Genomic DNA, 24,475 nt, shown 5'->3' on the forward strand with positions numbered 1-24,475 from the left:
CCAATGGCAACCTATATTTTGATTTGTCCCTTAATGTTAAGAATTTTCATGGCTGCTGATTCTTTCAAGTTTAAACACAAAAATTCCTCCCCAAACTCAATTTGCTCGCAATATTTCCATAATTTATATGAGGGAAAAATGTCAAAATGTATCTAATAAAATTTTTTTTTCAAAAAAATATTTAATAAAATTTTTTTTCCCAAAACATACCTAATAAAAAATTTTCTTTTCAAAAGAGTACCAAGTAACGGCTGGGGTTAAGTTTTTCGTTATCTTTTGTGTCCATCTTTAAAAAGTACCTAATAAAATTTTTCTTTTTAAAAGAGTTCCTAATAAAATTTTTCTTTTCAAAATAGTACCTAATAAAATTTTTCTTTTCAAAAGAGTACCAAGAACACAACATAATTATCCAATACAAACACAACATCATATATAACTCTTAGAACATTGTTATTGCCAACATACAAAAACCTATGCTCCAACATTCCATTGAATGCCTGCTCACAGGTATTAGCCAACTTCTCAATTGGATAAGCCTCTTTCTCCACCTTTTACAAATATGCCAGGAAGACCTACAAAAAACAAGCGAAAACCCGAGTTTGATGAGGGTAGAGATGGAAAGAAGAAGAACAAGAATTTTGTTGAAAGGGACTTCAAGCAAAATAAGTGTGAGAACTGTGGAGGGCTTGGCCATTACAAGGAGACTAGCAAGAACCCATCCTAGTATAACTCTACCAAATACATCATTATCCCCAACCGTTAGGTAGTCCTTTGAAAAGAAAATTTTTATTAGGTACTCTTTTGAAAAGAAAATTTTTATTAGGTACTCTTTTTAAAGATGGATAAAAAAGATAACGGAAAACTTAACCCCAGCCGTTACTTGGTACTTTTTTGAAAAGAAAATTTTTATTAGGTATGTTCTTGAAAAAAAAAATTTATTAGGTACTTTTCTGAAAAAAAATTTTTTAATAGATACTTTTTAACACTTTTCCCTTTATATAATGTTGCAATCACAATTCACAATGGAACATAGAAATATGAAGTTTTTCTATTTTATTCCCTTGATTAAAACATACTTCCTTCTTTACAATTTACTTGCAATATTTACTTTTTTACGCAGTTTAATATACTAATTCAATCCTTAATATTTCTATTTATGTATAATAAAAAATTATAAAAATTTATATTAATAATCTTTGCAATGAGACGAATCAAACAAGATCTCACTTGATTATTTTTTAACCTATAGATTAAAAACTAATTATAAATTAAAAGTGATGAATGAATAGTACTTTTTGCCAATATTGCAACTAATATGAAACAGAGGAAGTATAATTTAATCTTAATTTCGATGAGAGCAAGACAAATTAAGGGAGAGATAGAAAGAGAACCTGTGAGATTAATGTATATAATATGTAAAGGTACAAATTCCTAAGGATGGACGATTGGACGTAGTATAAGAAAAGATATATTTTATTCTGCTAAATTTATACTCTCTCCAATTCAGCACTAATGTCCAATTTGTTTTTTGGATAATATTCATCTCTTACTCTTAATTTGTATTTTATTATTAATCTACAAGTTAAAACATAGTCATGTGAGATTTTTTTTAATTCGACTCAATGCAAAGATTATTCATATCAACTTTCCATAATTTTTAATAATGCACAATTAGAGATATTAAGGATTGAATAAGTGAGTGCATAAAGTAAATGAGACGTTAGTACTGAATTAGAGGGAGTGCTAATTATTTTGATTCAGGGCGCGTTTGACAAATAATTATTGGTTATTGGCTTTAAAGGAAATGCGTGATAAAATTAAGGCAAACAAGCCGAAATCCAATCAAAAAGGCCAACCAAGTTAAGCTTTTCAATTTGGATGGTTTAGGTGGGTTAGGACTTAGGTGACTAATGAACAAAAAATAGTGTATAAATCTTATTAACAAAAATTCGAGCTTTTATGGGCACACATGAATAGATAATGGGCCGAATAAATTAGCAAAATTTACCTGTAGTCACAAAATTACATAGATAGCCCGTTTTATTGACGCTTAGACGAGCAATGTTTAAGTTCGGGCCAGTCTAGCCACAATGCATTGCTCCACAAAGCTACTGGCGTGCTGCCATGAACATAAGTACTGCTACTTGCTACTACACATAACACATTAATTGCATACTATATATATTCATCAACTTATCTGTTAGTATATTTTCACTTTTTTTATACAAAAGTATAAAGGCTCAGCCGATTTAAAGCTTGCATAATAAAGGGTCGGATCTTGGCCCCAGCCCGTTGGCCGTTGCACTAATCTAATTTTGTGTAGTAAACCCCAAGTATTAATCACTTGTTCTAACAGATCAAAACCTTTCCAAACTGCAGCAAATCTCACAATTTCTCTAGTATGAAGAGTATAAAATTATAAATACAAAATCTCAAATGAGACGGTATCACGATGAGATCATCTTCAAATGATCACTTACAATCTTAAAGTGATTAATTATAGAAATTAGCTAATTATATGGACTTGTTTCATGGTGAGACGATCTTATACAAAACAAGCTGAATTATAAATTCTTGCAGATATAGTCATATAGATATATATAAATTATAAACTCTAGTGTACAAAAGAAATATGAGAGGAAAAAATCATAAGGGCCGGGGAAGGGGACTACTCTTAGCTAATGAGGAGCCAAAACAGCCTTAGTTTAAGCTATGTTCCTTGCCTCTGCTTATTTGTACTACATTTTCTGGCATACCTATATATAGTTATAGCTTATATACATGTATCCACAAACTCCCTAAAATTGCTAAGTTACAAATAACAATTCATCCTTAGTACATTCCTCTTTTTGATTAATTGTTACAATATTGTGGTGGATGCTGTCTTTGTGCAGGATGTTGGGCTGATGACCATGACCATGACTTGGTATATTTCTCAGTTTAACTCTATATTTACCGTGCAACTTCATTAAATGCCAAGGACATTGAGAATGAAACGGGATTGGCTTGAAAAACCATTGATGATGGTTCAATGCTTTGATTGATTGTTCTCCTCTCATAGTTAACTTGTTTAGCTTGTTGTGACCCTCCAAACAATGCTACTTTACCATTAGATGAACCAATATGATTGTTCTTGCTTCCGAGTGTAGTCCATATCGAACTTTCAGCAACCTCGGAAGGATCATCAAACCTCAATGTCTTTGGAATTACGACCCTTGAAATCTCCGATTCCTTCTCTTTAGAAAACGGCATCAACTTTAGACCCTCCCTAGAATGTTTTCCTAGGGAACTCGAGCTAGGACTTGAGTTTGTTGAAGATCGATCAGAGTGCATTGATTGAATCGGTACCCAATTCAAGTTCCAATTCGGTCTTGCTAAGTGTTCACCCCATATAGGATACCCTGATTGCCATGCAATTGGGTTTCGGCTATCATTACAAAGTTGTCGTTTTTCTATGGAAATCAAATTAGAACTCGACAAGGTAATGTCACATTCCCTTTCATTCTCCGACTTGTAAAACCCGTTTGTGAGAGTATGTTGTGACCCATCTAACATCGAGACTTTTGATCGACTCGCAAGAGATGAATCCATCCCAAACGCAACAAATGTTCCATTGTGCTTAATCATGTGGTGGACTAGTCCATCAGAAGCTCCTGGTATAACAAAGTGACAGTGTTGGGAGTTCGCGGAATTCTTGCTTTTCCGTCTACCAGCTCCGACAGGAACGTTCCTCATAGAACCGCCAGCAGTCCAGTACCTTTGACAGTTTTTGCAGAAATAGCGGGGTTGATTAACATTGTAGTTGTTAAAGTAACAGAATTTTGTTTCCATGCTACTACACCTAGCACAAGGTATGATTTTATCAGGTTTTTTGAGTGTGGTTTGATCTTGTGACTCAGAATTACTACTTGCTTGATCACTATGATCTTCATCTTTATTAGAAAGGTTTTTGGTAATAATTTCAGGGTTTTCAGAATTGGTTGAAGGGCTATTTGGGGTTTTAGATTCTTCTAACTCTGAGCCTGAAGATTGTTGCCCTTGTTGATTGGTGTTCATATCATCTGTACTAGCTTCCTGAATTACACAAAAGGAGACACCATTAGTTGAATACAACTAGCAAATTAAACAGGGGAGGTTCTGAACATGTTCAATATTCAACATGTTTAACCGCGCACCAGAAAATTGAAGGCCTCAATATTAAATTATGTACTATATGTTAAATATTTAAAGATACAAAATTGTTATAAAAATATCATAATTTTTTAAATTGCACAGGACCTTCTTAGAATTTTTTAGATTTTGCTCCGCCCCTGAAATTAAGGCTATTCTATGCATCACAAACGATACACAACAACGACATTTCATTACCCTAATGTCATTAAGTGGTTCCCAACAAGACAAATTTACGGATTTGAACGTACGCAACCTTAACCTTAACCTTATCGGTGATAACAAAGATGTTGTTTACGATGACTTAAAGTAAGCAAACATCGGCTGTCAGATGTACGCAAACCTTACCCTTGTTAGTGAGAACAAAAAGATTGTTTCCGACTGACCATTAGCAGCAAACATAACCCATTTGTTATTGTCCATTATAATTCCAAATTAAAAAGTATAAAATCTTTGGCCCATAAAAAATTAGCACACTATCATCAATCTGTTCTAGCACATAGATGTATCAATCAATTTATACACAGAATTTAATCATAAATTTCTGATTCTGGCTCATAACACCAAAGTTCATGAAGAAATTGACATACAGCATGTATCCAAGAAATTGTTACAAAAGGTTAGACATAAAGACAGGATCAGAAAATCTGAAATCAATTATGGTTAATTTAGACATGATAAACCAGTAAAAGTTAAAACCCTGACTGTCTAAGATTTTGATTGGAATCAGATTCTAGTAGCCCAAAAAAAAAAAAAAAAAACTTGCACATACAAAAAGGAGAAAAGGGATTGAAATTTGAGAAAAAACATCAAAATTGTTATGAAATGCCTATTTTTCCTCCTAAAAATAAGAAAGGTGGAAGATTGTTTAACAAAAAATTTTAATTTCCCAAAAAACCAAATATATAACCAATGAAAATAGGTAAAGAGAAACCTGTTACAAATTTTTAAAAAACAACATAGGAATTCAAAATCTCAAACAAATTAGTAACTTTTATATTTTATTTTAAGTGGGGGTTAAATAGAAGTATAACAAACAATTGTTAAATCTCAAACAAATTAGTGACTTTTTATATTTTATTTTAAGTGGGGATTAAATAAAAGTAAAACAAACAATTGTTACGGAGAGATCATAAAATCTACTCTCTGTTCTACAACAAAATCCTTTTAACTTCCACAACCTTAAAACCACAAAAATGATCAAATTAAAGAAATATAAGAGCAACCCATTTAAAATAAATGAACTTTAGAAAATGGGTTTCAACTAGAATTGAAAAATACAAGCAAAAAAGCAAAGAAATTTTAAAAATCAAAAAGAAAAATACCTGATTTGCCCTGTTTTTGCCCTGTTTTGAGCACAGAAGGTTCTGATCAGAGGTAGTACTATCACAATCAGACACAAGTACAGAAGGGTGTTGAACACTATTTGAACCCAATTGAATCATCTTCCCAAAAAGCTTTATTGAAGGATCATTTCTTTGTGACATATTTAGAACAATTCACAAGAAAACAAAAATGTTTATAAAAGTTTGTTTATTTGTTTGAAACTCTAAGGATGGTAGTAATGGGTAAGGTAAGGAGGACTAAGGAAATGTAAGGTGGGACTAGAGAATATATAGGAATTAGAAATTTGTGGGGTGAAATAGAAGTTGAAATGCCAAGTCATCAAAGAAGAAGGAGAATTTAGAGCCACAAATTAATGTGGGGGTGTTAGGAGTAAATCTTTAAATGCTTTAAGAGAAGAGTTTTGGATTCCACATTTTTGATAAAGAAAGGAAGAGAAAGTGCTAATAAGTTTTGCTTTTTTGCCCATGTCAGCAAACTCTTTTTCTTCATAATCTTAGCATTTCTTGTCTATATTATTCATTTCAATTTGGGGCCCATTCTTGCTGGCTTGCAATCAAACAATTCACCTTTTTCTATCCTATTTGGCCTGTATTAGGATATCTTTATTATTTTTCTCAATTACCTATTTTAAGATTTTAATACCTATTTTAGATTAAAAAATAAAATTATAAAATTCTCCCTATTTTTCTCTATCAAGCAATTTTAATCATTATATTGAATAGTAGACCCTCCATTATATTTTAAGTAATAGAGAGGATCGTAACTCCCTTGGTTACATTTTTCTTAATAGTTTCACTACATTAAGCTATTTTTTCATTATTTAACTATTTCAAATTATTTGTTAAAATACTATTGTTAATAAAAAATAATATCCATCATATTCGATTAAAGCGTTTCATTTAACTTTTTATTACTTTTTAGGCGTTAAATGAGACCACATGTAAAAGAGAAAGTATGTAGTATTTTTAAATTTAACAGGAGTAAAATGGGGTTAATAAGAGTAAAGGCGTGAAAAAATTAAATTTAATAAGGTTAAAATTAATAAAGTTAACCTACCTAAAATAGAAATAAGACATTTAAGGTGACTTAACCCAATAAGAAAATGAGACACTTAAGGTGAATAGGAGCGAGTATTATTCCCCCCCCTCTTTTCCTATCCCATACCTCATTACCTTTTACACCAGGTTAATTTAGAGGACGTTCTGTGTATGTTTAATATGTTCGACCCCACAAGAACCCCAAAAGTAGGGATCTCAATATGAAATTAGATGGTACTCCATATGTTAAATTTTTAAAGATACAAAATTCTTTGAAAAACATAATAATTTATGAAATTTCACATAGCATTCAAAGAATTTGTCAAGTATGCTCTGCCTTGAGGAGTTATAATGGTCTTTTTAACACAAAGGTATTTATTTTCTTAATTCTTGTGCAAAAACGTTGTGTAGCAAGTAAAATTGAACCGGAAAAGTAGTGAATAGAAGTTTTTATATTTTATATTCAGATATTACATTGGATTCATGTGTACAAGTCCAGATAAGAGTAGAATTAACTACGCACAAACTTAATGATTTCCTGTCTAATACCATATTATAGTAGGAGGAGTAGCTACGACTTTATATACTAATCAACATTCCAATAAAATACCGATGTGAAATCACATGTACACATTTCCTCAACAATATCATACTTCATCATATTTACAGCTTGAATTCACTAATTTTTTATTAAGCTTTTTTACCCAAACTTATCTATAGACAGAAGGTGTTCAAACATCACTTTTTTTTTTAGCAAAAGTGTTCAAAATAGATCCGTAGATTTGATATTCATCCCGCTTAACTAAATCTATTTAATTTGACTCAAAAATGGGTTTATAATCATGTAAAATCAATATGGACATAAGATTTAATTTTGAATCGACTTAAAACATCTGATCTGAAATCGACCTGATGACCCAAATGAGTTCTTTGTTTCGTATCTTGCTTTGATGTTTTAATCACTTGAACCTTTGGTCTTAAGTTATAGCTCAAAAACGAGTCAATTAATTAAGAAAATTTCAGCAAGCATAGAGCGTGTCGATGAAGGCCAAAAACAAATTTTGACATAATTTGGTAAGGTTAACAAAACTAATTATGTAATGCAACAAACTACGATTTAGGCATCTTCCATTTCTTGTTACCACAAATAATTTTTCTATTTATATCATAAATTTTGGATAAAAATAATTTTATTCATCATCATTTTAATATTTTAATAATGTTTTTGGTCTCTTTATCTCTTCCACTAACTTCATTTTAACATTTTTATATTTCTTAATAGTCTCTACATGTTTCTCACTAACTTTATAAAAATATTTTTTTATTAGTTGTATTTCTCATATTTTTTCCTCTAACTTTCTTTTAATATTTTTTGTAATGTGTATGGTCCCTACTTTTTCTTTATTAAATTTATTATTCAACAAAATAATATATTCACTATCTAAAAGATTTTATTTTTCTTAATTTTCGTGAACATTCATAATGAGAATTTTATTAGGGAACGGAGAGAGAAATAATTAAGAAATATAATGTGGCATGATAGGAGTAACAAAAAAGGAAGTTTGGCAGAATGATGAGCTTAGGCAGAATTAAACTTGGTGTTAGTTTAAAGATAAATAGATATGAATGTAATCTTACAACAAGTCAAAACAAAATAGTTAGGCCTTTCAAAACTTAGTTCCACCACATGATTGTACATTTTGCACATTTCTGGAAATATATTAGTGATTATTGCAAAATGAAACTATATTTACGATTGGAGTTTTGGTACATTTCTGGAAATAAAGCAGAAATTAATTATAATGTATGCCTAACTTCATCAGATTTGTTAATTAGAGTATCCTTCAGAGATGACAGGATGTTTAATTAACGTCATGGAATGACATCTAGTATGTGTTGTCATCGAACTAATTAATGTCTCTCAATTAGGCTGGATTCTTTGTTATTCACATAATCAATCTTATGTTAGCTAATCATCATCTGTTAGAGACTCTGCTCATGTACTTCCTCTGTCTCCGCTAGAATTGCATTAATGAGAGAATAGGTGAAGTTTTAGGGAAGCATGAAAAGTTGGTAGAAATGAGGAGGTTGATCGAATCATGTGGAAGATATTAAAGAAAGTTAAAATATGCAACAAGTCTTTTATGAGACCGCCTCGTGGTTAGACGGGCCAATACATGCAGCCTAAATAATTTATATTTAAAAAAATCTAATATAAAACTAATTAAACTGTTTTTTTAAAATATTAGAATTGAGTCAATCCATATCAAGACGTCTCATGGTGAGACGATCTTAATAACGAAATTGTCAAAATGAATAGGATAACCAAAATGAGAAAACGATTGGGGTTTTAAAATTTACTACCTCTGTTTCATGATACTTTTATACTTTTGGTATGGTATAAGTATTAAGAAAATGACTATTGGATGCCATAAAACACTAAAACCAATATCAACCGATCTTGCTAGAGACGGCCGCATAATGAGATCGTCAATTTGGGTTGGTCCAATTTGCGCGTGTAACAATCTGGACATTTTTCAATTTTGATTTTAAAGTAATCAATTTTCGAAATTGATACCTTTAGGATCAAAATTGATAAATGCCCAGAAAATTAAAATCTTGTTACATGCGCGATTTGGGTCGACCCAAATTAACGTTCTCATAATGAGACTGTCTCATCCAAGTTTTTGTGAATCAATATTGTCTTTAAATAATGACAAAAGTATAAGAGTTAATAAAGTATTGCAAAACAGAAGAAAAAAAGTGTTGCAAATAATATACTTCCTCCATTCCATATTAGTTGCAACATGTTAAAAAAATGGCACTATTCATTCATCACTCTTAATTTGTGATTAGTTAAAACATAGTCAAGTGAGATCTTGTTTGATTTGTCTCATTCAAAGATTATTAATAATAAATTTTTATAATTTTTTATTATATATGATAAAAATATTAAGAATTAAATTAGTGTATTAAACTGTATGAAAAAACAAATGTTGCGAGTAAATTGAAAAGGAGGGAGTAGAAAGGAAAAGTAGAACGTTAGTTGGGCCTTCCACCTTAAAAGTTGGATAATATACTAATGAAATGCACATGTTTTTGTTTACAATTAGAGACTAAGCATGATAGATTTCTGGAAACAGATTGAAGCCCATCACAGAACAAAGCCTATTTATGGAATGTCCATACTCTATAGTCCATACCTAACCGTTTTGTTTTGTTTTATAAAAATATTCAATTATGACGCAATTCTTGGAGGGCGTCATTGGATGACTCTTATCTTATGATGCCAGCAAGCTTATGTCAAGTAAAGTACTCATGTTAATTTATTGTTTACTTATTCATTTCAAATCCTTTAGCTTTTGACCAATATTTCACAATAGTTAGAAAAGTGATACTTTTCTTCAAAAATATATTTCCTTCGTAGTTTAAAATATGTGCATATTAATTAAAAAGTTATTTATTAAAAAAGTCAAAAAAGACAAGCTCTAAAAATAGAATAGTATATAATATAGTAAAAAATATGACTGATAATATCAAATTTGGATATGTGTTTTATGTATAAGTATAAATTTTTATGCGCAATTTTTTCTTGTTTTATTACAGTTTTTAGTTAGTTAAGCACATTATGTTTTCACAGTATTTCACTATTCAACTAATATAATGTTGCAAACATAATTTTAATGAACATGTATAGTGATTGAAGATTTTTATCTTCATATCTTGTGATTTGATAGGAGGGTTGATTTTCACCACTCAAACAATTTATCCAATCTCATCTAGTGAAAAATTAAATTTTTTCTCCTTCTTACCTGTAGGATTCCTTACTTTACCTAAAATAAAAAAATATTAGTTACTTACTTCAATGTTTTATCTTTTATTATAAAAGGAAACATTGTGACTTTAGTTAATCATAAAAACATCTTGTCAAGTACATACAAGTCAATCCTAGGCTAACGTAAGGTAAGTAGGTAACTAAGTATCAACATATATACTTCTTCCGTCCCATATAATTTGTATTTAATGATTGTTTTTTAAGAAAAAGGTGGATAATTATAATAAATAAAAAGAAAGAATAAATCGTATGGGTAAAACTAAAAGAAAGTTAAAATGTATGAATGAGATTAAAAAAAAGTAATGGACCATAGTCTAAAAATAGAAATGATGTAAATTAAGTGAGACAAACCAAAATGAAAAATACTGCAAATTAAATGAGACGGAGGGAGTACTTGATTAAGAAGATAATACATTAAATATGAATATTATTTACATATACACCTTCGACTTTTTACTAACTTAGTTTCTGGTTGAATTTTACTTTTCGGTATGTTGGTCATATAACTAAACAGTATTTAATAAATAACTTTTCAGAATTAAGTAGTAAATTTTTAAGTCATGAAGAAAAAACTTGGTTAAGACAACTAGGACAAGATTGGTTAATGGTGATTTTACACAAATTCTTGTGAAAGACGGTCTCTTTAAGAGACCATTTCTAATCTGGTAAGTTGATTATCATTTTTCAGTTTAATTAAGCTTTAATAGTTTGGACATAAGAGATCTCTCTCAAAAAGACGGTCTCCTAGAAGACCAATTGTTGGCACCTTGTTGACTTGTGTTTGGTGAGGGAGGAGTATGCAAATTGGGCTCTTTTTGTAGTAAAAGGTAAGTGGGTTTGTATGATGATGGACCGCACGAGAGAATTCGCCTTTGTCCAAAACATTATAGCCCATAGATGGACGATGTTGGTTGATGCAATTTGGTAGAAGAAAAGGTGTTGTTTATTGTTGAATATTGGGGTAACTTATGATGATTTTGTGTTAAAGACAAGTCATCACATTCCGATGCAAGCTTGGGTTAAAGTTTGACGACACAAATGTTCCAAGTTTTGCTATTTTGGTATGTATATTTATTTTATATTATTTTTATTTTTATACAATAGCTTATTATTTTTTAATATTATACGTATATTTTAATTATTTTTTAATTTTCAGGTGCTTTATTTATTATAAAATATCTAAATTCTTTTTGATGAAACACTTTTCTCTCTTTGCACGTACACAATTGACTCATATTTCCATTTTCATTGGCAAGAGCTATCCACCAGTAATTTTTCTTCTGAGCAGACAGGTTCAAATCATTCAATGGGATTATGGAGTATCACTATTTACACAAATTATTGTGAGAGACGGTCTCACCGAGAGACGCATTATATATATAAGCTGAATAGCTCAATAATACAAATTAAAGAGCAGCTGGTTTCTTGAGAGACGTCTCTCAGATCCAACCTATTAAACCTTATAAACTAAAAGATAATAATGGGCTGACCAAACTAACACCAATTTTCAGTTCTTATTGTAAATCTATCAAATATTACATAAAACGACGCAAATGCATGCGTTGCATAATGAAAGAACGCAACATGATATATGACTAAAAACGACAAAAAAGATACTTGATTAATAAAAGAGACAATAAGGTGATGTTGAGACATTTGTAACATGTGATCATGTTTCTGGGTGCTTATAAACAGGACAACAATAACCAAACTGTGGGTTACTAACTTAACTAGGTTGAGAATTATCATGTACGGCTTTGTAATCACATACTCATGTGTCATGACCTTCTCATTTAGCCTTTTGTCACTAAAAAAACTATTAACTATTAAAGCACCATTTTCTAATATTTTTGAATGAGCTTGGTGTACAAGCCTCTTTTGCCCTCTTATTGGGTCAACTTAATTCCACCTACATACTAGTATCATGACAGTTGATTAGCAAGGGCAAGTTAAACTATTGTTTTTAAGTTTTTATGACCCTTTTTATGTTCCGCACCGGTTGGGACCCACAAATAAACGAGACAATGGCCCCTATGCATAAAGATCTTACAATAACCTATACAATGGTCCGTGCATGATGGCTTAGACATAACTTAATTGAAAGAAGAAATAAATTGAATCAAACTAAACCTAATAAAGTTGAATTGAAATTTGAAACAATTAATGAGTAACGAATCACAGTTAAGATGAATTGATTTAAACCTAATTAAATAGAGTAAAACCTAAACCGAAATAAATCAAAAAATAAGTCGAAAAGAACACGCCCTAATCAATACTTGCAATCTTCATGCTTTACAAACAAATCACCTGAGTGCAGCAAAGGTTTATAGTTGAGAATTAGTTAGTTATGAAAGCACAGTTTCATGACATCCAAATTCCACATACATGCTTATTTCATCACATTGATTGAGCTCAAACAATGGTTATAATAAATAAAAAAATAAAAACAAGAAATTGTTGGAAAACTACTCATTTCCCTCCACTTCAGTGGTGGGTTCTACTTTCCTTATCAATGTATTTGACATTTTTAAATCTCCAACTGATATATTGATGTCTTCCACTACACATCACACATGCCAAATACACATAAATTGCAGAGAAAAATATCACTAATGCCTTTCAGCACCACTGATTATATGTCCAAATTCATATCATCTATTGATGAAAAGCAAAGATATATAGAAAGTGGCCAACACGCATATTGAGGATATTAATATGGAACGGATCGAACATTCATTTTTATATTTCTTTTGAACCAATTTGGCTAATATTTTTCTGTGTTATAAGTTAAACAATTTAATATTATTAAGATTTTTTAATCGAATGACTAATTTGATGGCCTAATAAAGTACTTCTATAAATCATGTATTAGGTCTTCAACTATTAATTTAAACTTTTGATTGAGTTGAATGAGCTCGAGTGGAATTATTTGGAAAACTTCATCCATAAAATCTATCCCAAAAGGCTTTTATATGAGGACGTGATAGAATATATAAGATAAATCAAAAATATCAACTATCAATATAAACTTTTAATTAAATTAGTTTCTTGACAGACAACTAATACGAGCCTATATTCCCTTCACATAACATTAAGTAGTCTTCCAAAAGAGCCCCATTTTTCTTACTTTTCATTTTTCAACGTTGAGGGAAAACAACAAAGCCCACTATCTAATCATATCTTGAGCTTCCAAACATAGCCTTCACTATAAATAAGTCAAAGGTGTAAAATTTTATAGTACTACAGCAACTAGACTAAAATGGCCTCCCAAGCAGTTCATCTCTTAATGTTCATACTTGCTTGTTCTTTCCTTATCTCTTCAAATGCTATCCCCATGACAAGTAAATACCCAAAAACTTTCTCCTACCATAAGCTCCCAAGTTCATAACATTGATGAACAAAATACAATGAACAAAAATTTGTTCATCATTGTTATAAACTTGGGCTTTAGAATCTTATCTTGAGTCTCAATAATGGTTGAATTTTTGTAAGATTTTAAGAGTGATTAATTGTTAAATAACCAACATATGTACTGTATCACGCCACCTCATACGAGAGTCTTCTTATGCATGGTGCTTAATAATTCAACTTGAAATAAGGAGAACAAGATTTAAACTTGTGCCCTAAGATACTATACCATATCAAAGAATCAACTCAACTAGACGCTTAAATCGATGGTTAAGACCCAAATTCATGTTATATATTCTATCATGTTTAATGATTGTTTATTTGTGTTGCGATTGCAGGGCTAAGTGATCTCCCAAGTAAAGGATCAATAGAAATTGTTGCAACAGAAATCATGAATGATCAGGTATCTTACATCTTTGTAAACATCTAATACACCAGCTATATGTTCTCCATGTCTCTTATGCTATTCTTTTAAGGATCCAACTCAACTAAATTAATGTTTAATTGATATAGTATTAGAAGTCAATATGACAAAAAGTTAGAGGTTCGAATCTCATATACTCCCAACACCATGTATGAAGGGTATGTGTTACATCAGCATTTGTTTTTCAAAAGACTCTCGTGTAAAGAGACGTGATAGTGTACATAACATATCATAGAACTTCAACTACAGCTTAAGCGTATTACTTGATTGAGTCCTTGGCAATACGATTGAAGCCGCCGTTATATACTATAACGCCACTCACACTTGAGCCATTTGAGCCAAGTGTGGATCAAGGGTTCTTGCGTGAATTCATCATACATAATCCTTATAGTTAGCGGTGAAACTAAGAATTAAACGAAATTCAAAATTTTAATTTTCTGTCACATACACTAAATTCTGACATCATGTCAAATAATAATCACTATATTAATAAGAGGGTTTTTGGTAAGTGATTTGGTGATTTGATGTAACAGGATCATAAGATATCAAAAGAAAGGATGGAAGAGGAATTTATTGAAGGTAGAATGGATATTGAGAAAAATGATTATGGGCCAACCACATCTAATCCTGTGCACACCCCAAGGCCACCACGTTCATGATCCCAAGTGTGCTACTTATTATGTCTTTTAACATGTTATAAAACCCTAGTAATTTGTATGGGTATGGGCATGGATATGGTAGGTGTAGATGTTATTTAATGTAAACATGTATCACCAATGGTTTATTTTTTTGTGTTGGATCAATCAAGATAATCAACCCTATCTAATTAGGTAATATTCTAAAGGGTTGGTATAAGTTGGTAGTTAAGTGTTATTATTGTAACGTGAAGTGGAGATGTCATAACATTTTGGATGTTATTGATTAATGTGATGAGATCTTCTATTCAATAATCTAATGTTCTTATAAGTGAAAATAAATGTCGGATAATCTGGATTATTAAGGATAAAATATAATATGCCAAATATCATTATGGAATTGGCAAAATATATGTGCAAGTGCTTTATTAATTTCAAACGAGCAAACAAAATCGAGTTTATGAGAGAAAAATCGGCATTGTGCTTGACGGAGCTAGCTTGCTTCATCAGGTTGAATTTGACGCTCAATTAAGCACTTCAACCATCAACTTAATCTTTTAAATTTAGTTTATTTCTTAGCATGATATATATTCCAACAGCTGGCCCAAATTTAATATTATTGAGGGCGAACTCATAAAAATTAAAAAACATTCTCTAGCTTTTACGAAAATAAAAAAACTGTAATAAATTCTAGGAAATTTTAATTTTTAAACTTTCAGGTGCTCAAATTTTAAAAATCTCAAGCTTGAGTTTTTATTTAAAAATTCAAACTTTAGGGGAATCTTATTTTAAAGCACATAACCTATTAATAATTACTACAAAAAATATGAATAAATATGTGACATTATTTTATTGGTCCATGAATATTTTTCTTTTAATTTTTTTAAATGATAGGAATTTAAATAATATTCAATTTTGAAAATTTTAGAAAAGATGCCTTCAAAAGTTGGTCATGTCTATAGTTTTTTTTTATGAGCAGGATATATTGGGTTGGATGATGATGATGATGCTTTCAAAAATTAAAATTTTAAATATTATGTCAAAGTTGAGATTTTAAAATTGAAACATCTGAAATTGAGATTATTAATTTCAATTTTTCATAGGTTGTATGTACTTTGTACATAGCTCACTAAACCTTGTATTATGTAGTTGATAAAGTGTTGAAGTTGAACCCCTTGCATAACCGCCATAAGCTAAATGGAAGAGAAGACCTCAAGAATATGACGAATTCATAAGAAGAAAACAAGCTTATTTAATTATTAACTAACAAAAGCTAACCAACAATAATGGAAAGCACTAATGACAAAAAGGAGAAAATCTTCTAATGCAACTTGTTCACAGTAGCCTTCCCCAAATGAGTTGATGATAAATGATAAATACTTTCAATAAGTAGGTTTGGATATGTCTAAATTGTAATTCGAATAATTTAATTAAAAATCAATTTTATAGTATATCATACTAATATTCTTAATTATTAATTGGCACTCATATTTATTGATTGCCATCAATCAAGTATATTAACGGGGACATACAAGTGCACACACTTCATAAGCCAAGAAGATATATACCATCCCAAAATCATATGATAATGGGAAAAAGGTCTCCGATATCTTATAAAGTGTACACACCATCTTTTAATTTGTCGATGTGGGTAAATCATCAAAACAAAGTAAAGAGTTAAATTATAAAATAAATAAGTCAACCAATTTCACTCCGTTTCTTTGAAGTGGACCCACAAACATTTGATAGAAGAGTTTTGTGTATATCAATTGAAGGATTGAAAAAGAGATTAAAGAGATTAGTTAAGAGGTAGTCTAAGAAGTTTGATTTAGAAATTAAAGGCATGGAATCAAAAAAATAGTTAGTGGGAAGATAGGAAGTGGATATGATGTGTTAGGCACTAAATTTGAATCTAAATAGCATCCTCTCCTCTCGTTGATACATCACGGAAATTAGCACTTAATTCCATTATCTCCATCTCATCATGAGTACACAAGACTACAATGGATAATGCTGTTGTCCTCATCTCCTACAAGGCTACAGCCTTACCAATGCTACAATATTGACATTTATCCTTGGCATTCCCTACTCTTTTTTCTCATGTCATCCTATATAATGCAGATTCAGAGGGACATAAGGATGTCGTTTCAAGGAGACATTTCTTAATGCATATTATTTTTACGTTGACGTTATTAATTTAACAGACAAGATCAAAGAGGGGCAATTACGTACTAAGTTAGAATGCAAGAGACAAGATTTAGAGTCACGAGAATTTAAATTAAGATGAAATAAAACGAAATACAAAGAATGTATAACTTTAACATATTTATGAGATAAGTTAAGCACAAATTCTTGTGAGAAACGATCTCTAGTTGGACCGGTCCATTATATATTTTTTAAATACTGTAAGTAGGCATTTAGAAAGATGTAAGTTTACATTTAAGATATTGAAAGTAGGCATTAAGGATACGGTAAGTAAACATTAAGGATAATGTAAGTAGGCATTAAGAATATGGTAAGTAGGCATTAATATTTAATGGGCTAGGCTTAAGATACGTTTTTCAAAGAGACAGTCTCTCAAGAGACTAGTTGTAAGTTGAGACCCAGCAAAGCTGGAAGAGAAAGGAGTCGTTCCAAGTGGATGTTTCAAATACCTATTCAATAAGGAAAGTTTTATCGGACTCCCTACTAGACAAGCACTACTGTATAAATTAATACGAATGTTAGGCTTTTATAAAAAAAAATTAATGTAGAAAAATGAGATTAGTGAAAAGGCAAAAGTTTAGATGGATGAGTAGACATACTCTGAAGGATATACTATTAAACAAACGAATAAGAAAAGTTTTAGGCATCGTAGATATTGAAGACATTCTGAAAGAGAATTGTTAATGATGGTTTGACAAGTGCCACAACAGGGTATTGGTGTACCGGTGTAGATATATAGCAAAATTGTATTTTGGGGATTTAAAATCAAGGAAGACTAAAGATTACTTGGAGGGTATAAGATGTTTAAGAATATCAAGAGTTTAATTTTACAAGTTAAGATGATAGAAAATCAAAACGAATGGAGAAGGAGAATCGTGTAACGACTATTAAGACTAATCTATTTGCTTATATAGTCAACTCTAACCTTTTGGATTAAGACTTTTAGTATTGTTGTTATTAAGATGTTCATAAGTTATCAATTATATCAATTTTAAAAAGGTTTTTATTTCAATATGATATATAGTAAATTTAGAAAATATTCTGTAACAGTCCGTCTTGTATGAGACCGTTTCACAGTAAGACGACCCCAAAACAAAGCATCCATAAGCTAAAAGTTTCTATTATTGGGCTATTTAAACTAAGTATGAGGCACATTTCACAGCGAGACCTTCTCATACAAGAATTTGTGATTCTGTAATTAGTTTATTCATTATATACATTATTTCATTAGCAGTCTACCAACATTTTTATGGGTTAGTCTAGTGGTTGATGGCTTTTCTTTTCATCTTCGAGAGTAGTGGAAAAATGTTTAATTCTCACCACTTATAGAAAATATCAATTATTATTCTCCCTAAAAATTCTAACATACCCCGAATAAAAAAATCAAAAAATTAAATACAAAATCATTTTCAAATTTCAATAGACTAAATTGGGCTGAAGTTTGGGCCTAACTTCTGAACCAGATAAAGAAGTTGGCCCAACCATCAAAAAGTAGTTGTAGATTCTTTAGGGCAGCTAGTCTCTTGAGAAACCGTCTTTTTGAGAGACGTATTTCAAATCCAACCCATTAAAGATTAATGCCTATTTACCGTATTCTTAATACCTACTTACATTGTACTTAATGCTTACTTACCATATCTTTAATGCCTACTTTCAATATCTTAATTGTCTACTTATATTATTTTTAATGTCTACTTACAATATTTTAAAAAATATATAATGAGTCAGCCCATTTAGAGTTTCGTCTCTCACAGGAATTTGTGTCTTTCTTCCTTCTTAAATGTGGAAATTAAAACCCTCCCGCAATCCCGCCTTTTCCCTCTTCAACAGTTCATCAATGATCACATTTCGCAGACAATTCAATTCTTCATCACACTTACTATGTGATCCCCTTTCTTAGGTAAACTTCAATCTTCGTCAATAAATTTCTTATTATCTTAGATATTTATTGGTTTATAGCCTTGATTTTAGGGCATTTATAACTTCTGCATTTTGAATTTTATTCAAAAATGAACTACAATTGCTTTGTTTAGTAAATCAATTTTCTACTTATTATTTAGTGCCAATGAGTTCACTCAGTTGATTGTGATATGTTTACATTTACTGCAACCCTCACATTTCAATTTTCATCTAATAATAACAAATTTTAAATTTAGGGCTAAGTTATGATTAAAATCTACGGAACAATAGAGTTACCTGTTAATTCTCGTGTGCTGTAGTCTTTTAGACATTTTGCTACTTTTTTTTGTGGTTGATTGATTTTTTGTTTTTCTCAACCCTAATTTTGCTCAAAATTATATAACAATGGGTATCAAAGCTCATGGTTATTGTTAGGACTAATTGGTTAATAATTAGGTAATAGGTTGCTCACAAACAATATTTGCATATGATATCATAGCATGAATAATTTAGAAGTAAACATGAACATAAAACCTTAATTTGAAGAACAAATAAGAGAAGCAACAGAAGAATACACCAATTTGGGAGGTGAAAATTATATGAATAATTTGTTCATAGATCATACAGCCCGTCCAAACAAGGGGAAACTCATTGTATTGATAAAGCTAGTGTTTACAAGAGATAACACAACGCAAGACTTCTAACTAACTCACTCGCAAAGAATACTAAAGGATTTCTAGTGGAAAATCACACTCAAACCTTCCCTTTGTAGTTATCAATAAGACAATAAGTCACATTCTATTTCTCTTTAAAACCCTTGAATGAGCTTCCCAAGACTCCAGTAATGTATCTCTTAAGTGTTGAATTAAGCTAATTGGTATTTATACCCCAATGAAATATGCCATTTAACTTCAATCAGCATGAGCAGAGCTAGTTGCTCGTTTCAGCAACACAAGTCGAGGAAGTAAATAGCCACCAGAGTTGAGTGCACGCGCAAGCAGCAGTCCATGTGTTCGCTTTGGCAGCATGCTTGCCCGTGTGAGCATAGATACCAGCATCTCCAACGTGTTCCTTGTGTCAAGAACAAGGCTGCTCACCATCCGTTAAAGATGCTCCAACACAAGAATTATACAACAATGAACAACCCCTTGTTTCCAACGCAAGGTAGTCCTTGCCCTACACTACACATCTTTCAAGCAACCAATGCTACATTCAATGCTTCTGATTCTCCAACACACTACTACTAAGCTTCCATCATCAACAAACCATGAAATAATTATTAAGTCACACTCAAAAGTTGTTAATCATTAAGGGTATTGGGTCTGTGGAGGGAAATTTGAGGGCTTGATCAATTTTGGCTATAGTCATGTAGCAAAATGTCCTAGGGCTTATTGAAGGCAAGAAGTTTGTTGAGCCCCTTGATGAGTTGAATCTAGTGAGACTGTCAAAATTGAAGAGATTATTGAAGATATCTCAAAGGGCAAGGATGTGTAATTGCATATATGCAGTCGAGGTTTGAAAATTTACGAAGCTACTAGGTGTACTAGTATTGGATAAGAAAGAAATACATTAAAGAATGGGGATGAGGTAAATATGGTTGGAAGGCCCATTCGTTCCCGACCTCCCTCCCAACCCTATCTTACCCTGTCCAATTAGCCCCTATCCCAACCCCAACTCCACAGTCCCCATCCCCTTCTCCAAAAATTTCAACCACCCTTTTTCCCTCTTCAGATTCCCCGACATGTCCCCTTCCCCATCCATTTGGAGTTGGGCTGACAAAATAAACAAAAAATGGATGTTGTTGATGAAGGAAGAAGAGCAACACATTGAATATGGGCAAACCAAAAAACCAATAGCTTTCCAATAATGGATTCTTTCCTCATACTTTCTTTTGAATTATAATCTGGAGAAGAGAGCTGGGAAAGACTGACCGAAGAAGAGAGTAGGGAAAAGGGAAAGGTAAGAGTAAGGAAAAAGGAAGGGAAAGGGAAAGAGGATGGGGAAAGGGCAGGGAATGGGAAGGGGAAGGGGAACAAGGTGGATATGGTCAACATTTTCTGTGCGTACAAAGTGGGCGCAAGTGGCCGGAGCCAAAGATCAGGGTTGGCGGGGAAAGCGAGGAGGGGTTGGGAGGGAAAAGGTTTTTGAATTTATTTTTAGTTTAATTTTGTTTTTAAATTGAGTAAACATAAATAATTAAATTAATCAAAAAATTAATTTCAAAAGATAATAAAATAACAAAATTTGAAATTGGAAAAAAAATTTCAAATAAATATAAATAAATTAAAATAAAATAATTTAAAAATAAAAAAGTAAATTTAAAAGATAATAAAATAATAAATTTGAAATTCGACAACAATTTTTAATAAATATAATTAATTAAAATAAAATAAATTTTTGAATGTAAAATAAAATAAAATAAATTAATTAAAATAAATAAATAAATAAATATATGTCACATGTACAACCACGTGTACATCCACGTCAGACCACATCAAGAAATATATACATGTACATCCACATCATCAGTGACCTAGTTTAGGTTGCCAACAGATCAAAGCTTATTCAATGAAAATTAACTTCAAAGCTCGTATTTACGGATGTAATCGTCGAAATTCGACCTAATAACCTATTTTTGCCAAAGATCAACCTATTGGATGTAATTTTTCCAATTCTTTTGCAAGAAGATAAAGGAAGACCTTGAAAAGTTGTTACTTTTTAAGAATTTGAAGAAGCTCGAGTAAGGATGGTAAAGCTGAGGAGAAGCTCAATGGGAGAATATAATTCCCAAGTAAGAAGTGGAGGAATAGTCCTTGATTGAAGATGTGGGTTAAGAAGAAGAAGGTGTCCGCTCTAAATATGGTTGCTCCAATTGATTTTGTGAAGAAAAGAATTGGGATGGGAAAGATGAACAATGGTATTGAGCCTATCATCTTGTTTTTTTTTTTTCATCACATCTCCCTTGAAAGCATTGTTTAACTTTTAGGTTCAATCTATAATGCTAGAGGTGTTTCCTATTCTTTAACAATGAAGCATGGTGTACTAAGTTGTATGGCAGATTCACAGCTAATGAAGTAAGCAGTTCTATTTTTGATTAGAACTATTATTGATTTTCTTGGACAAAAGGAAATATATCTATTTCTCCATTTTCTATTGTCATTTTCCTTGAAAAGGCGTGGTCTTAAAGAGCTTCTCTCGGTATAATTAGTCAATGCTTGAGTTTCAAAGTAGAAATCATTGACACTATTAATTAACTATTGATATATGTTTTGACTGTTCTCTTTTTCTTATTAGCACTGTAATCACTTTTACCTACATTTTCCCACTAGAACCATGCTAAACTTGTAGTTAACTTTTTACAAAATTTGATACTTGATTATGATCATCGAACTGTTTGGATATAATGTAGGAACATGCCAAATATTCAACATTTATGGTACTGGTGATTATGGAAATCGACATGGAAAATCACATGTTCTGGAATGAAGTTTATTGTCATGAACATTCATAAGTAAGTTTCTTTATGAAATTGCATATAAATTCATATTCATTACCACCGCGTAATATAGCCTGCCAAACAGGCCACCTACTTATCATATTAATTTGTTAGCTATGAATTGTGATGGCCACGGTCCAGTTTGGGCCGGTTCCGTACTGGTAAAACATATAGAACCTGATTCGAACGTTTTCGGTTCCGGGCGGTTCCAAACAGTTCCTTGGCGATTCATGAGGTGGTTCCAACTCCTGGGTCGGGCGGGTCGGACCATCGGTTCCATTCTTATTTTTCCTTTAAATATAATATAAAATTACTATAATAATACGAACGTGCCTTTGATGATTACTTGATTATTAGCGAAATTCATTGCTTGTCATCGTTATTAAAATATTTACTAAAAAGAAGGAAAAAAATAAATTAATAAGAAACGATAAAGATGATTAATAAAAAAGAGGGAAAAAATGGACTTGAACTTTGTACCCCAAGGAATACTAAGCTGCCTACGTATCCCGAAGGAATCAAAGCCCACGTAGTTCTTTGTCATACCTGTTATTTGTAGTTGTTGAATGTTGATTGATCGTTGTCCGATATTCATGTTCCTATTCGTCTTCGTCATCATCATCTTGTTGGTTAGATGCTTCCGCTAGCTCTCCTTCTGACGATGATGCAGATGTATCCATCATCATCCATGAATCATCATCGTTCTTGAGTCTTTGTGTTCGGAGCTCCGCTTGATCCCAATCTTTCTTGCAAACATATATTTGAATAGTATGTGGAGCAAGACGAGATCTCTTTTCATCTAGAACTCTTCTACCTGCACTAAAAGCAGACTCCGACGCAATAGTAAAAGCAGGAATTACAAGGATATCCTTTGTAATTCTCGATAATATGGGGAATTTTATTGATTTTTCTTTCCACCATTCTAAAATATTATAACTACCTTGGTCAATTTCAAAGTGATGTTCAAGATAATTATCTAGTTCAAAATATGAAGCGGAGGGTAAGGGAGAAGATAGTCTTACAAAACTATCATCTTGGCTTATTATGTTAGCTATTATGGGATTATAATAAGTGGGATGTGCCGAGACGCTAGCACGCCTAGACGTATCGCAACTTGGGTTATATACACTAGAATAGTAATCATAAAGTTTTGCTAAAAGTTTTTTACAATTTTCAACATAATTATGTACATCACTAGGCGGGCGATCTAGTGATTGGCAGTAAAATCCAATTACTTTAGTAAGGATTTCCCTCTTAAAACATGGATTTAAAATTGTCGCAATTCCATAAATAAAAGGAAAATCAATAAAATACGTCTTTCACTTGTCCATCATATTTGCAAGAATCGGCTTTAAAAATATAGTAGTATCATTATGCGAATGTTTAAAAAGATGATAAAAAATAGTAATACATTCACTTATTACTAAGTGGACGTTTGGTTCGTAAACATATGAAAAAATCTTAGTTGCGTGGACATACGCTTCTAATATTTTCTGTACGCCTATAGCTAGTTCCCATGTTTCATCACTTATTCTGTTATCTGTACACTCAATATACAGTTGTGTTATAACCGGACGTTGAGCAATAGCTTTTTTTAATAAATCATGGGTTGAGCCCCAACGTGTAGGAGTTTTTAATAACCAATACACTTTTTTTAGTTGATAATGGTCACATAATTGCTTATATCTTCTCTTTACCTGTCCAACTCTAAGCCACTTCACTATGTCTCTAGCGAGATCTTATAAATCACTTAGTTGTCTAATACCTGCTTGGCAAGATAAGTTAACAATATGAGCACAACAACGTACGTGTAATAATCTACCACCAAGGATAAAACTAAATGCAGGTTCGTTATACAAAAGTTCGATGCATTTAATATTAGCGGTTGCATTATCAGTAGAACAACAAAATATCTTATCTAACAAGTTCCATTCTTTACATATCTCTATTAATCTATAGTTTATGTATTCACCGGTATGTCTTTCGAGCATTAACTCAAAAGCAATTATTCTTTTTTGA

At 31.5% G+C, this 24,475-nt stretch overlaps 1 protein-coding gene and 1 long non-coding RNA gene across 2 annotated transcripts; one reads left to right on the plus strand and one right to left on the minus strand.

The window, feature by feature from the left end:
- Positions 1 to 2,469: 2,469 nt before the first annotated feature.
- Positions 2,470 to 5,768, minus strand: LOC130821349 (cyclic dof factor 1-like). Its single transcript, XM_057687065.1, has 2 exons — positions 5,496 to 5,768; positions 2,470 to 4,074 (listed from the first exon to the last, which is right to left on the minus strand). The coding sequence occupies exons 1-2, from the start codon at positions 5,655 to 5,657 to the stop codon at positions 2,953 to 2,955; spliced, it is 1,284 nt and encodes a 427-aa protein (XP_057543048.1). The 5' UTR covers positions 5,658 to 5,768; the 3' UTR covers positions 2,470 to 2,952.
- A 15,757-nt stretch (positions 5,769 to 21,525) lies between these two features.
- Positions 21,526 to 23,624, plus strand: LOC130820877 (uncharacterized). The gene is made up of 3 exons (XR_009045275.1): positions 21,526 to 21,877; positions 21,966 to 22,034; positions 22,370 to 23,624. It is a non-coding gene; the product is annotated as an uncharacterized LOC130820877 (long non-coding RNA).
- The last annotated feature ends 851 nt before the right edge of the window (positions 23,625 to 24,475 follow it).

The sequence above is a fragment of the Amaranthus tricolor genome, chromosome 8 (assembly GCF_026212465.1).
Source record: "Amaranthus tricolor cultivar Red isolate AtriRed21 chromosome 8, ASM2621246v1, whole genome shotgun sequence".
Classification (NCBI taxonomy): domain Eukaryota; kingdom Viridiplantae; phylum Streptophyta; class Magnoliopsida; order Caryophyllales; family Amaranthaceae; genus Amaranthus; species Amaranthus tricolor.

Excerpts from the sequence above, each read along its gene's own strand:
- LOC130821349 (XM_057687065.1), bottom strand. The coding sequence starts at position 5,657 with ATGTCACAAAGAAATGATCCTTCAATAAAGCTTTTTGGGAAGATGATT. Across the intron at positions 4,075-5,495 it reads GCAAAAACAGGGCAAATCAG|GAAGCTAGTACAGATGATAT; the intron begins GTATTTTTCTTT and ends TGTGTAATTCAG.